Source organism: Salminus brasiliensis, chromosome 12 (assembly GCF_030463535.1).
Source record: "Salminus brasiliensis chromosome 12, fSalBra1.hap2, whole genome shotgun sequence".
Classification (NCBI taxonomy): domain Eukaryota; kingdom Metazoa; phylum Chordata; class Actinopteri; order Characiformes; family Bryconidae; genus Salminus; species Salminus brasiliensis.
This window is the reverse complement of record NC_132889.1, coordinates 35584516-35599973: the sequence shown is the minus strand read 5'-3', so window position 1 is coordinate 35599973 and position 15458 is coordinate 35584516. Positions and strand designations below refer to the sequence as shown.

Genomic DNA, 15458 nt, shown 5'->3' with positions numbered 1-15458 from the left:
TCTCCTCTGAAGTATATGAATATGTGTATACATATTTATATAACAGAAGTCTTTTGGAGAACTGCCAGATTCACATTATGCCAAAAAGTGAACAGTTCTTTGTCCAGCAGTGATGATTTCTGTATACATGACCCTTTCTAAAAACGGAAACTTACACATGATCATTTATTAAAAACAGAACGGGAGACCTCACTCCGCATCACAATAACAGATCTGAACAATAATTAATATACTGCTGTTTTATCCTCAACATCTAATACATAATAATAACATATTTCACTGCCTTAGAGCAGCCACATTTCCTGCCAGAGGAAATTACATATCCAAATACTAAAATTACAAATAGATATTCTGTGTAAAAAACAAATAAGACTTTATTATTTCATGTAAAATTCAAGTTATATGTCTAAATTAGGGGTGAAGTAAATAATATGTGGTCTGGGATTCATTTAGGTAATATTTTGTTCATTATTTTTTTTACACAATGAATAATTATTATTAGCAGTAATTTAATATAAAGCATATTATCTTTTAAAACTGATTAAAAAATGAAAATAGCAAAAGGTTTATCTGGGAGACACATAATGTACCCATTGCAACCATGTTTTGGATGACCCATATATATATAAATTTATTTATTTGTTAAATAAATAGTGTATTGTGTGTGTATTGTGTGTGTATTGTGTATTGTGTGTGTGTTGTGTGTGTGATTTGTTTCTAACAGTGTGTTATGTGTTGTGTGTTACAGTATAAAGGAGAATGGGGAAGCAGCGTGTAAGGAGCTGATGGAGGCCTTCGCTGCCTGTGTAAAGAGCAGTGCCGAGGGGTCATGAGGCGCTCCAAGCACAGGACATGTAAAGTAACCCCCTCATTTACATACAAGCTTTTTTGTAAAAAAGTACTGCATGTGACCCCACTGGAGAAAACATTCAGTTCAGACCAGCCGTACGGAGAATCAGGTCCCTTTCAGACCGCACAGCCAGAGGTTTTCTGCACCAGATGCATGGTCTAGCCCGTGTGCAGGACGTATGCAAATGTATGCTGTGGAAACTGGCACCATGCCTAATGCCAGGCGTGGGCTAGAGGGGTTTAAAGCCCCCCAGCATTGAGCTGTGGAGCAGTGGAAGAACTGTGTTCTCTGGAATGATGGATGCTGGTGCCCCATCCAGTACTTTTGGGATGATTTGGGGAGCTGGGGGTGATGAGTGGGGTGGCGATCATCATCCAACACCCTGACCTCACTAACGCTCTTGTCACTGAATGCAATCCGAGCTATAATTTTTTTTAATACCCTTGATTTCGGAGCAAACAGTGAATGAGCAAGTGTCCCAATACTTTTGTCCATATAGTGTACATCTATGGCATCACCAAAGAACCATTTGAAGCTCTGGGGTGTTTAAAGCTGGTCTGGGAGCTGGTCCTGGTCCATTTTAGCTCCCGACCCACTCCTCATCTCATTTACTGTGAATGTTGCTCTGTTTTAATGGTGATGGTAATCCTCTTTATCTGCACTCTCCTCTGCAGGTCCACTGCACTGAGTCCTCCACCTTCCCAGCATTCCCTTCAGCACTGGACTGAATGACTCTGGTGGGATTTGGCAGCAGAACCCACGTGACCCTTCCCTCCTCCTCCTCCCCTTCCTCCCCTTGTCTAACCCCCCCACCCCACCCCATAGAGCTGAAATGGATTCTTCCTGCCCCTCCTTTCCCTTGCAGCCAAATGCATTGATCTGATCTGTAGACAGTTTGGGAGAGCCCATGGGTTTTATGTAAATTGTCTGTGCGAGATGCTTACATAATGGTGAAATAAACTTTAAAAGATTGTTATGACGTTTGTGTCTGACCTTTTGTTGACCTTGGTGTTATATACGTACACACTACATGACCATAAGTTTGTGGACACCCCTTCTAATGAATGTATTCAGCTTGTCTAATACCTGTAGAGAAGTACTGCCAATAGGTTAGGAAACTCTGGAGCAGATAAACATAAACCCATTGCACCATGCCTATTGCCAGGGGTACCGTTTTGGGGTGGGTGGGTAGTAAGGATGGTTTTAAGGGCCTGTAACAGGCAGGGGCCATAAAAAAATACATTTAGTATTTTGGAAGAATTGTTAGACTTACGGGGCCCAATGTTGCAGGGTAATGTCTTCTCATGGGGCCCAAAAAATCATGGCAGCACCCTGGCTCTATCCAATACTTTTGGGATGAGTTGGGGAGGTGAGGATGATGAGGTGGGGCGATGATTATCCAACATCCTGACCACACTAACACTCTTGTTCCTGAATGCAATCAAAATCTAGCCGAAAGTCTTCTTCCCTGGACAGTAGAGACAGTTACTCCAACAAAAGCAGGAGAGACTCTTTTTTAAATATCCATGATTTCAAAAAAACAGAGTGTGAGTGAAAGAGCAGGTGTCCCAATACTTTTGTCCATATACTGTATTAGGCAGCAAGTGAACGGTCAGTTCTCAAAGGTGATAAGAACCAAACTGTGATCTTCTAGACGACTGGGTCAGAACATCTCCAAAACATCAGGCAGGTCTTGTGGCGTGTTCTTGGTATGCAGTGGTCAGTAAAGAAAACTGGTGAATCTTCAGCAGGGTCAAGGGCGCCCAAGGCTCTCTTATGCTCATGAGGGCCTGACTACACAACTTACGAGGGCTTAAAGGATCTGCTGCTAACGTCTGAAAGTGTCCAGATACCACAGGACAGCTTCAGATGTCATGTGGAGTGCATACCTCGATGGGCCACGGCTGTTTTGCTGGCAGAGGTGGGCTCAATATAATATTAGGTAGGTGGTTTTAATGTTTTGGCTGATGTTATAAAGGTTAGTGTGGTTATGTCTTCTTCTAAATTACGCTACTAAGCAGTGACATGTTGGCACTAAATAATGACCTATCATCAACCATGCTTTCTAGAGAGTGTGTGTGTGTGTGTGTTCTGGCCATGTAAAGCTCACTGCAGAGGGTTGTGAATGGGATTAGTTCTGTAAGATTCCCCCCCTTGTCTCTTAGCACTGGTAACTCTCCATTTCACCCCATCTAAATCCGACTGTATTAGAAAAGGGGGGATTATTATGGCTGCTGTAATGAGTTTAGGGGTCTCGGAGGGGTCAGATTAGGGATTAAAGCTCTCGAATGTCACTAATACACCCAAACCCTGAGTGGATCACTGCTTCACACACACATGAACACACACCCATGTCAATGAGTCCATCCTGGAATGATGGATGGTGCTCCATCCAGTACTTTTGGGGAGTAGTTGGAGAGTTAGAGATGATGGTGGCGTGGTGGTGATCATCCAACATCCTGATCCTAATGCTCCTGTTGCTGAATGCAATCAAATCCTCACCGCAATGCTCCTCAAAAATCTAGTAGAAAGCCTTCTTAGAGACAGTAGAGAAAGTTGCTCCAACTAAAGCAGAATAAACTCTTTAAAACCCTTAATTTTAGAAGAAACAATGAACGAACAAGTGTCCCAATACTTTTGTCCAAATAGGAGAATATGAAAATAGTATGTATCCCATATCTTTACACACACACTAACACTCAGACTTGTCAGGGTTAGTTAAGATGAAGGTGGATAAATATAAAGATGTCATTTCAGCACGGAATTTCAAGAATGTGGTGTGTGTGTGTGTATGTGTGTATTCAGAAAATGCAGTCATGAGTGAATGAGTGCATGTGCCCTTTTATGTGTACTCGTACACGGACGTCTGTACGGCCAGGCATGTCCTTGGGTATGTGAACGTGTGTGTGTGTGCTTGTGAGTGTGTGAGTGTGTAAGTCTATTTACGCGTGCATGTGCATGTATACAGTGTGTGTGTACAGTATATATATAGTGTACGTCGGGGTACATAGTTAGAGACCCCCTTTATTTAATTTCTCGTAAAACAGCCATTAAGAAGCACATTTCCATGTTCTAGCTTCAGTAGAACAGCAGAACCCACATGTTTAATATCAGAGGTTTGAGTGTTTAGATCTCCACCATTACCTTCAGTACAGCTTCTATGGATTCTTCTCTGGAGACTCAGAGCCTGTAAGTCTAAGTCTAAGTCTAAGTCTGTATGGTCAGTCCAATTGAGAACCAAAGTGGCCCAACATATGGAGGCCCACCAGGGCCAGTGATGGGACCAGGAGGGATTAAACATGGGGCTCATCTGGGTTATACACTGCATACGGGGCCTAGACGGCCTAGACCCTGTAAGATTAAGGTGGGCTGTAAAGATGGGGCCTGTTTGGGAAGCCCAACTGGGTCCCAATAACAACACATGTACAAACCCACCCAGAGCCCATGCCCATCTGGAACCCACCTAGCCCACGTTCCACCCATGTGAGCCCCACATGAGCATGTTGGCTGGGATACTATTTCACCTGTTAAACATGGTGGTGGTGGTGTTTGGAAATCTGTAAGTTTTAAGGCTCATGTAAGCTCAATGTTAAATACGGAGCCTTTCGTCCGGACACAGGGTTAATTTATTCCGTATTTGTGCACATTTCCCTAAAGCTTACGGATATGAACGGAACAGAGCAGTACCACTGGAAATCGTGGGGGGGGCGGTGTAACCAACAGTCCAAGCGTAACACGACCGCTGCCTTATGGACAAGCTGAGGAAGTAACTGCTGCCTCCTTTGTGTGTTTTTTTTTTAATTTTTTTTTTACATTATCATGGCCTCCTTCATCGTCTCCATGCTTGTTGTTGTGGGAAACCTTTGACTCTGAACTGCCCTCTAGTGGATGTATTGGTTAACATCCATGCCAACGTAAAGGACGCATAGAAGTATGTGGACAGTGACTGTTACATTGTAAAGGTGAGAAAAAATGGGTCTTTAGAAGTTCAGAAGCATTTTCTGCTTCTCGCCATCAGAGTCCTCGCAAGCCCTTGCAAATACATTGAATGATGTAGAGGTCTGGACTCTGGGGTGGACCGTCCACTGTTCTTTGACGTTTCCCTTCATTACACAAGTGAATCTTATTATTTCTACTCTTCTTAGAAATCATTAACTTTTTTACACTCAAGCCCTCGCAAAATAATGCCTGTTTGGACATTACTGACCTCCCAAACACACTCAGTGATGTTGAAGTCTGGACTGTGGAGCTGTTTGTCCACCGTTCTTATTTCCAGTCCTCTCAAAAATCAATCACTAACTTGTATACACTTTAATGAGTGTTTCATTCAAGTTACATTCAAGCCCTCGCAAATACATTGAATGATGTCTAGGTCTGGACTCTTGGGGTGAGCAGTCCACTGTCCCTTGAGTAAATGGTCTCAAATCTAGTCTTCTCAGAAAAATTATTTATTGACTGTTTTGACATCCAAGTCCTCTCAAACACATTGAAAGACATTGAAGTCTGGACTCTGGAGTGGTCTGTCCATCGTTCTTTGTCTAGTCTTCTGAGAAATCAATCACTAAATTGCATTTCATTTCTTGACATTCAAGTCCTCCTAAACACATTCAGTGATGTTAAGGTCTGGACTCTGGAGTGGTTTGTCCATTGTTTTTATATATATATAGTCTTCTCAAAAAGATTTAACTTGTATTTAATGACTGTTTTGGCATTCAGGTCCTTCCATACACATTGAATGATGTTGAGGCCTGGACTCAGGGGTGGTCAGCCCACAGGCCTTTGACTTTCTCCTTTCTTATGCAGGTGGATTATCTTATATCTGGTCTTGTCCCAGACCTTTCTTGAAAGAACTGTTATTTAATGCCTGTTTGAACATTACCGTCCTCCCAAACACACTCAGTGATGTTGAGGTCTGGACTGTGGAGCTGTCTGTCCACCATTCTTATTTCTATTCTTCTCAAAAATCAATCACTAACATGTAGACACTTTAATGAGTGTTTTGACATTGAAGTCCTCCAGAACACATTCAATGATGCTAAGGTCTGGACTCTGGAGTGGTCAGTCCACTGTCCTTTGACTTTCACCTTCCTTATGCAGGTGGATTATCTTATATCTGGTATTTTCCCAGACCTTTCTTGAATTAACTTTCATTTAATACCTGTTTGGACATTACCGTCCTCCCAAAAACACAGTGATGGGATTGAGGTCTGTACGGGGGGAGTGGTCTTTTCACCGTTCTTATATCTAATCATCTCAAAATTATTAAACTTTTATTCAATGACCACTTTAATGTTCAATCCTCCCAAACACATTCAACGATTGTGCGGTCTGGACTCTGTGGTGGTTTAGTCAATGGAGTATCTTATATACGATCTTATTGACTGGAAATGAAATACATGAAGGCTCTCAGACTGTGCATGAATGTCTATTTGTGTATGTGTTGGGAGTGGTGGTCGGGGTGGGGGTACTTACCCTTTGGCCTATGGCTTTAATAGAATGTTCTACTTGTAACTTGTATGTGCATGTGAATGCAACCCCCCCAACCACACACACTACACACTACACACACAGTACACAGATACATGTCACTAGCATTCGCACTCGTCAGCATGAGATAGCTATTTTAGTGTGTCCTGTAAGTTATACATGGTTCGCTGGAACGGAGGTGCGAACGTGGAATCTTATATATATATATATATATATATATATATATATATATATATATATATATATATTTATTTATTTTATTTTTTTTTTTCAAGGCAGTTGGCTTTCCACCTACACTCCTACTGTGGGGGCCTTCAAGGTGAAACAGGGTCAACAGAGACACATTATTCAAGATTCTGTACTGCAGCTCGAGGCTAAGGCAGGTCTGTACCTGCACTCCGACATCTCCACCAGTGACAGCGAACAGTCTGAACAGTCTGAACAGTCTGATCACTACTGATCCTAACTTTACGCAAAACACAGAGAAACACAGCACTAGAGTCTGGGAAGTGAGGACACTTTGAAGACGTGATGTTTAAGAATCTGAGGATATTGTTTTGCTCCTCTGGGTGGAAATAGTTCTCCACAAACTCAGATCAAGTAGCTGTGTGGACATCTGGAGTCTCTGGGGTGAAGAGGTGCAGGGGTGAAGTTGGAGGAGGAAGTTTAGCCTCCAATCTCTGAGGCATGAGTCCAAGTGAAGTCTCTATGGTGGACGTTTTTATGGTGGAAGTGAAAGTCTACATCAAGGTTCACATCTCTGAAGTGTTGAGTCGAGTCTGGGGTCTTTGACTTTGAGTCGGAGTTGAGTCTTAGAGTCCAAGAGTCCAAGTCTAAAGTGTCCCTGAAGCATGAGTCAAAGTCAGAGTCTGAAGGCTCTTAGGGCCTGAGTCCAAGTCGAAAGTGTTGCTGAGGTGTAATACGAGTCAAGTCTGACTCGAGTCTCGAGAATCGAGTTGAGTCTGCAGTTTCTGAGAACCTGTTTACACCTGGCATTAACAGCATTTTTGGTGATCAGATCATGGTTTGTCCAAATGAAAAGCCAGGTCTGATCCGATCACTCCCAACAAGAATTGTGACCGGATTATGATCCGATCACTCACACCACATACGGCGGTGGTCAGAGACGGAGCTCATTCACATTTAATAAAATTGTAAACGGAATGTGTTTCCTGTGATCGGACTCCGTCAGACAAGCGGAAATACATCTGTCGCTCTGTTTACTTGGGAAAAAAAATATCTGATCTCATCCGATCACACCGGAGACGTATTCTAACGACAAGTGTAAACAGAATCCGGTCAAAGTAGATCCAGATACTGTCCGTATACAAACTGCATGTTAATGCCAGGTGTAAACAGACCCTGAGACATGATTTACAGGCGAGTCAGAAGTCACTGAGGCACAAGTCCAAGTTTCTATGGCTCTGAGTTGAGTATCAGTACTATAGGGTGCAAGTCCAAGTTGAGTCTCAAGTCTCTTGAGTCTGAGTCTGACACTATACCTTGAAACTTTAATTACTGAATTACAATTTATTATAGTACTGTTCATTTATTTATTCACAATATATATATATATATTTGTTACTGTGTCCATTTTCTGTCACAGACATTTACTGCCCCCTGCTGTCTAAAAGCAGAACTGCATAGTCGAGACATACAGTACCCTCAGTGTCTCCAAACAGCACTCACAGTTACGACAATACACACAAGACACTGATACACACACGAGTGCAACAGACTCGCACACCATAGATTTTACCATCACTGTAGTTTTAGTATCAAACCCCCCTCTGTGAATTTCTCATTGAGTGTAAGGAACAACGCGCAGTGCTGCCACCTGGCGGTCAGGCGCAACACAGCAGGATGCGGAGGAAATGCACCACAGGAGGATTTGAAAGTAGAAGATTTATTAGTACTGTATTTTAGGAAACAGTAGCTATATACTCCACTGCATCACTTATGAGATTTGATTCGATAATTATTGTACAATTCATAATTAGAAATAAAATACTGTCGAATTCAATTCATTTGGACTTTTTAGGAAATGATTCACTTAATTAAAATCTATTTGATTCAATTATGTTGGTACGATTCACAATTATGTTAAAAAATTCACACAGAAAAATAACGTTGATTCGACTCTTTAGGGAGTCAAGTTACGATTCGACTCGACTCCTAACTGAACCAGATTTGATTTGTTTTGATCATTTTAAGTTCGGTTTGACTCACTTTTGATTCCGTTTGACTCGAGTCTTCACTGAATCAAAATGTTTTGTTTAGATATTTCAAGTACAATTCTGAATATATATATTAATATTTTAAACATTCACGTTTATGGGGAAATGTGCCTAAATTCAGTTCCGATTCAGTTTGATTCTTTCGGGAATCATTTCCTAAATCGATTCGTTTTTGCTCGAGAAAAGTGCGCAAAATCAATTTGATTCAAAACAATTCAAATCTTTAGGGAAAGATGTGAACACAATTTGATTTTATTCAATAATTGTTATTGATTTTATTCATTTAAAAAATGCATACAAACTTGAAGTTATTTAGATTCGCTGAGGATCATTTCCAATAACACACCGACTAATGCTCGATGCTTCTTTGAGGATTTATTTCTGAATCGATTCTTTTTAGTTCGACTCCAAATTGCTTAATCAAGAACGTGATTCAATTTCACTTAATATTCAATTATACTCAGCTAATCAGGGAACGGTGCAACACAGTTTGATTTGATTGGACAGTTTGTGTGGCTGAAGGTGACTAAATTCAAATCGATTCAAATACTGAATCGATTCACGAAGCGTCAAAGCTCACTCCTCTTCTAGGATGCCTTCAGGACGCTGCAGCTTTTCCCAGTCAGTGTTCCCAAGATTCCCAAACGAAACGGGACCAAAAACAAGCTGTTTCTTCTCCCAAACGGTGGAGAAGACGAACAGCACCAGCAGGATGATCTCACCCATCAGTAAGGGTGGGTAAGGGGGGGCAGGATGACACACACGTTCACAGAGAGGGAGGAGGGGGAAGCAGGGGCGCACGCATAAGGGAGGGGAGGGGAGGGGGGGGGGGCTTGAACGAGAGGAACCCGGATGCTGATGCTGCTCGGATGGGGAGAAGGAAGAGAGAGACGGAAAGGGAGGATAAAAAAAAAAAAGGTGCAGAAGAGGAGCAGTAAGAAGCTGAGCGACTGAAGCTGCGCGTGAAGCTGAAGATCCGCTGCTTGACGCGTCCTGGAGGGTGAAGAGGAGGAGAGCCGGAGATGGAGATGCAGTGATACAGCAGCGAGGGAGGGAGGGAGGGAGGTAGAGAAGGAGAGACAGAGGGAGGAGAGAAGGGCTCGTCGTGCCTGGACTGGACCGAGACGATTTTAGGAGAGCTGAAGTGCTCCAGGCCCTGCTCCGCCGCTAGCATGGGGCGCGTGCAGTGAACGGGGTTGGGACTTCCATGCACATCCACGTCCCACGGTGCTGTCCGGTTCTCCAGCCATTTCCTCAAGTGTCATTGCAGAAAGGGAGGCACAAGGAGGCTCACATTTGGAGGTGGCCAACATGGATCAGGTACTATGTATCAGATGACAGGCTTTTTTGGGCTTTCCATGGGAGATAGCTAGCCAGGACCAGTTGGCCACTAAAACGAGGTCAGTCATCACTTTTCCTGCCTAATTACAGCCGTTTCCCCCCCTTTGAATGTCTGCTGCATCCCCGGTGGCCAAGCACAGGGCTGACTCCTGCTTTATTAGCTCTGTCTGCTGCCTCCTGCTGCTTCCAGTGACCACAGACTCCCCATATGCAGATGTTTATCACCCTAGGCTTATCTAATCCGCAGGCCTGTCTCGTAGGTGCTCACAGATGCCCCCCTGTATCATCTTTCACCTCTTTCGTATGCCATCCTGCGTCTAACCGGGGCTGTTATTCTAGCATCATTAGGCTGCTCTTATTATTATCGTCATCATCATCATCATCATTAGGCTAATATTGCTATTATCATCCTATCCGGCCGCCGGCTTTGCCTTAACGCCTTCCTCTCCGCGTCCTGAGAGCAACACAGTAAGCAGCCCTGTGTTTTTGCGGAGATCCGCCGGTTTATTCGCGTTGGAGACGAGCAGGAGCAGATGTTTGGGAGCAGCAGGCCACGGCCCTGACGTCAGGACTACATCTCCCATCAGCCCCTGCGCGCTCGCCCGGCGCCTGGGGCATGTTGCTGCGGCGCAGCTCGGACAGACAGTGAAGTTCTGTGTGGTTTCTAGTTTGTGTCGCCGAACGAAACCAACCAAGCAACCAACAAAGACGAAGACATAGAAAATAGCGAAATGTCCACCAAGGAGGTCTCGGGGAGCCCACCAGCCCAGTATGTTGGGCCGTACCGGCTGGAGAAGACGCTGGGGAAAGGCCAGACAGGTCAGTGCATCACTCCTGCTGCAGTTCTCAGTCTCACTTAATGATTGAATATTGATTACTTTTTAAATTACTACTTCCAGTCCTGCTCCACATCCTCCACATCCTCCACGTTTGAGCGTTTCCTGCTCCTCCTCATCATCATCATCATCATCATCCTCCTCTTCTAAAAAACACACACATTTTCCCATTTATCCTAAATGTGGAACATCAGCAGTAGTTTTGTGCTGAACATACTACCACATATTGCATTTATGCATTTTATTGGTATAGAGTACTGGTAAATAACGGGTGATGCCGCCTCCGCCCCCTTCCTGAGGTCAGACTAGGGGTTCGTCCCATTTGCATACTCTCTGTACTAATTAGTAATGCTTACTATGTTCTTTAGTATGTAGTATTCAGCATATATATATATATATATATATATATATATAAAGGAAAAGTTAAATATACTCAAATATCCTCTCCAATATTCATACACAGAACTGGACATTTTTTTAATGCAGCCACGTTGGACACCGTATCCCACAATGCATTGCGAAACGGAAAGGGCATAGCAACGCTTCTTCACTTCCTGTTAGTAGAAAACAGGGTTGGTACGTTACTATTTTGTGTTTGTGTACTAACCTGCCGAACTCACACTATTAGGATTAGTGTGTAGGATTAGTGTGTAGTACGCAATTGGGACGCATCCTAGGGTTTAAGCCCACCCATGCTCTTGGGTCCTTGGGCAAGATTCCTAACTACGCCCTCCTACCATTGTAATGTGATTCCATGGCGAGACGCCCTAGATAAATAATGTTAATGTGGGGATATTAATATGGGAATTCTGGGAAGATACCAGTATTCACTATTTTTTTTTATCCGTATATCTGCTAATGTCTCTATACAAACACATACAAATAATAAAATGTAGAAACTGGGATTGTCGGAAATATTATATTTATGAGGTAAGCACACATAAACAGCTCTTCTAATGTCGTATTTATTCAACACTAAGCAAAAAGGCTCTTTGACTCATAATAATAGTAATTATTATTATTATTATGATTAATAATAATAATTTACATGTGTAAATATAGGAAGGTCCCATGGAAAATTTCCAATACATTACTGGTAACGTAGGAAATATTCTCAAATGTAAACTTTCCATGGAAATTTCGTGAACTTTTTGGGGTTTTATGGGAATTTATTGGAATTAATATGAAATATTGGATAATTTGAAGGAACTATATCATACACTATCATCAGTGTACCCTTTTTGTCAACAGCAGACATGAAGGCATAAATAATAACTATGTTAGTTGCGAATGTGAGTGTCAGGTTTCTAGAAATCATCTGGACATATGCTGGACATGGAGGGTTGAACAGTGGATACAGGGGGGGTGCTCTCAGTAGCCCTGCAGTGTGTAATGTGCCTGGAATTGAAGAGCAGCTTTGCTGTTCATCTGTTTTGGTATCATATCATATCAAGATTATGCTTCAGAATATTTTTGAAAGTTTTACAAGTCATTTTTATCTTTATATTCCCATTTTATTCCCATAATTACCTGTTTTTTCTTATGGTGAATTTTCCAACTTTGAAAATTCCTTGAATTTTGCAACCCTATGTGCCATAAAATGCATTGATGGGGTATCTGAAGTTGGTATGTGATTTATTAATAGTAAATATGTGTGCACAACTTCTCAGATTTCATTTAACAAGCCTGTTTACCACCCTGTTATATTACCTCAGAATGAAACTCGCTGGGTTTTTTTGCATGATGAAGAAAGAAAAAAAAAGATAATAAGCCCTGCAGTCATTGGCTGGTTTATGACCCTGGCTCACAGAAGCGGCATCTTACCGGATAGCGCTGCTGTCCTCACTCTGTGTCCTCTCAGTGTGGTGTGCTGTTAGCAAGCTGAAGAGATTGTAGCAGGTTAGCTTTTAGCCTTACCCACACTCTCTTCCATCTCACTTCCCTGGGTTTGTCAAGTCAAGTCAAGTCAGATTTATTTGTATAGCTTTTTACAACTGTTGTCGTCACAAAGCAGTTTTACATAATTAGTAATTAGTAAAAGACAGAAAAAAAGAAATAATCTAAGACGACATGAAGGATCGAAGACCCCCAGTGAGCAGCCAAAAGAGAACCTCCCTCAGATCTGGAGGAAGAAACCTTGGGAGGAACCAAGACTCACAAGGGGGATCCGACCCGTCCTCCTCTGATCAGAACTATTTATTAATTATTGATAAAAGTTACCAAACCATCTATATTGTTAAACTGCTCTGATCATAATCATAATATAATAATCATGGTGTAAATAGTTAATAGTGGTGATATTAATAGTGGCAGATAGTGCAGAAGAGTCTTATCAGTTAAAAATAATCCGGTGCTTCTCCTTCTGATGTGGGTTTAGCTCCAGTTTGGTTCAGCTGAGGGAGTCCAGTTTGGTTTCCAGTAGGGATGCACCGATACCACTTTTTCCTCTCCGATACCGATACCAGATTTTCAAATATCTGCTGAGTACCGATACCGATACCAGCGCTGACTTAAATTCTCAATAGACGGCTATAAATCCTGATACTCCTTAAAAAGAACAGCATGTACTGGTCGAGTAACGGCACGTCTGAAAAGTTTCCGAGCTGTGAAACAATGAAGCAATCTCTTATTTAGTGTTTAAATTCACATTTCATTACAAAAACATATCTACATAAAAAGATACTAAACTTCAGTGCGTGGCTTTAAAACAAGCTGCTTAAACTCTTAAACTTGTGGTTTCAGAACTAAAAAAACACACATGGAAAGAAAAGGTGCTGAAAGTTGCATGAAATGTTTGTTTAATGGTGATAATTATTTAGGACTGTCTGTTTAAATGTCTGGTTTTATAAAGTCTGCAAACCAAAATTTTCTTTGTTAAAAAAAACTCCTGCAACACTAGTTTCAGTTTGGAGTGAGCGGACGATGGAGGGAAGCCTTGGTATAAGCTAGCATCGGTGTGCAGAGTTGTCGTGTGCGGACCCTGGCACAGGACAAGCCGTGGTCATGAGGCCCGGACCCTATAGTGACCTCTATTCTCATAACTAGCAGAGTCTTGGAGGTCTGATGAGCTGCTCTCCAGTATCAGCAACACCATGTTCTCCTAAAGTGGCCGTCAAGTTTTACAGCTACACTAGATTTGCCTTGGGCTTTCTCTAGTGGGCGGGGTTATGCAGATGTTGGGGGTGTAAATATAATGTAACGAGTCAAGACTGTGATGTAAGAGTTTGGGGGGTTTGGAGTTGGCCTGTTTTCCAGCCCTGTTTTAGGGGAACAGCAGTGTCCGAGGTTCACGGTTTGTGCAGGAGTATGTGCTCATTAGTCCACTACACAGAGGAAAATGCAGTTTTCCATTCTCGGGGGTCTTTAAGGGGCAGTAAAGTCTTTTCGGAAGAACCTTGTTTACATCTCAACCGTTTCATTATGCAGAAATGTCAGTGGGATTCTCTAAGTGTACCTGATGAGTTGGGTCAGGTGTTTTAATGTGGTTTGAATGCTAAACACTGCAAATGTCAGTCTCACACACACACACACACACACACACACATTAGTGTCCTCCCTTTATTCCTGCTACTGATAATCCCCCTTAAAGTGTGTTTCCCAAATCCTGCTCTGACACATCCAGTTCATCTGAGGAAGGTCTTGGTAATGAGCTGATGAGAACTGAGCATTAATTGAGGTTTGAATGTTAAGCTCATTGCTGAGGCCCTTCAGGACTAGACGTCTCACACTTTTCCAGCTAGTGATAATTCCCTAAAACCAGCGATTCCCAATCCTGCTCATTCAGGATGTCGGTACTGCTCTGACTCTGACCCCCCCTGACTGAGCCCTGCATGAAAATGAATATCCTACAACAGGGAGACTCTAAAATATGCAGTGCGCTGGGACACCTGGGGCACAATTTGGGAAACACTGTTTTTTAGAGGCATTATCCCTGGCTGGAATAGAGAGAGGAAGACGGCCCGGACGTTAAAGTCCAGCCCTAGAGGGCCACAGCGTTACCCAGCAGTGACCGCATATCAGGTCCACTGAATACACAGTGTTACATTAGCTGGAGTTGAAGTCACAGAAATAAAATACATGAACAAACTAAGTGAACTAAACTGTCCAAATGTTTGTGGACAATGCATACTTTGCTGACACACGTGTGTAAATGCACACACACAGCTTGTCTAGTCCCTGTGGAGAAGTACCGCCAATAGAATAACAGAACTTTCCAGAGCAAATAAATATCATGAACCTATTGGCACCATGCTGCCTAATGCCAGGCATGGGCGAGAGGGGTATAAAGCCCCCCAGCATTGAGGAGCTGTGGAGCAGTGGAAGAACTGTGTTCTTGAACTGAGTTGATGGTTGGTGCTCCATCCAGTACTTTTGGATAGAATGAGTTGGGGGAGTTGGAGATGAAGAGGGGTGGTGATCGTTCAGCATCCTGGCCTCCCTAACGCTCTTGTTGCTGAATGCAATCAAATCCTCACAGCAATGGTCCAGAATCTAGTCCAGAAGCCTTCTTCCCTGGACAGTAGAGACAGTTACTCCAACAAAAGCAGGATAAACTCTTTTTAATACCCTTGATTTCAGAAGAAATAATGAATGAGCAGGTGTCCCAATACTTTTGTCCATAAAGTATAAAAAAGAACAATCTTTAAGAGGTTGTTCTTATATATGAGTGATCATTTCACCAGGCAAAGAACTATTTATTTATTCAGA

At 42.5% G+C, this 15458-nt stretch overlaps 1 protein-coding gene and 1 long non-coding RNA gene across 4 annotated transcripts in view; both read left to right on the top strand.

Annotated features, from left to right (window-relative positions):
- LOC140574270 (uncharacterized) overlaps window positions 1–1826 on the top strand; it is an 8184-nt gene extending 6358 nt beyond the window's left edge. Inside the window, exons 2-3 of the long non-coding RNA XR_011980712.1 lie at window positions 749–854; window positions 1525–1826. This is a non-coding gene — a long non-coding RNA (uncharacterized lncRNA). The remainder of the gene's footprint in view (window positions 1–748; window positions 855–1524) is intronic.
- A 7602-nt stretch (window positions 1827–9428) lies between these two features.
- The window catches only part of brsk1b (BR serine/threonine kinase 1b), a 35840-nt gene continuing 29810 nt past the window's right edge, over window positions 9429–15458 (top strand). For all 3 annotated transcript variants that reach the window (XM_072693379.1, XM_072693378.1, XM_072693377.1), the window contains exon 1: window positions 9429–10734. In XM_072693379.1, coding sequence (XP_072549480.1) covers window positions 10647–10734 — 88 coding nt within the window. In that variant the 5' untranslated portion in view covers window positions 9429–10646. The remainder of the gene's footprint in view (window positions 10735–15458) is intronic.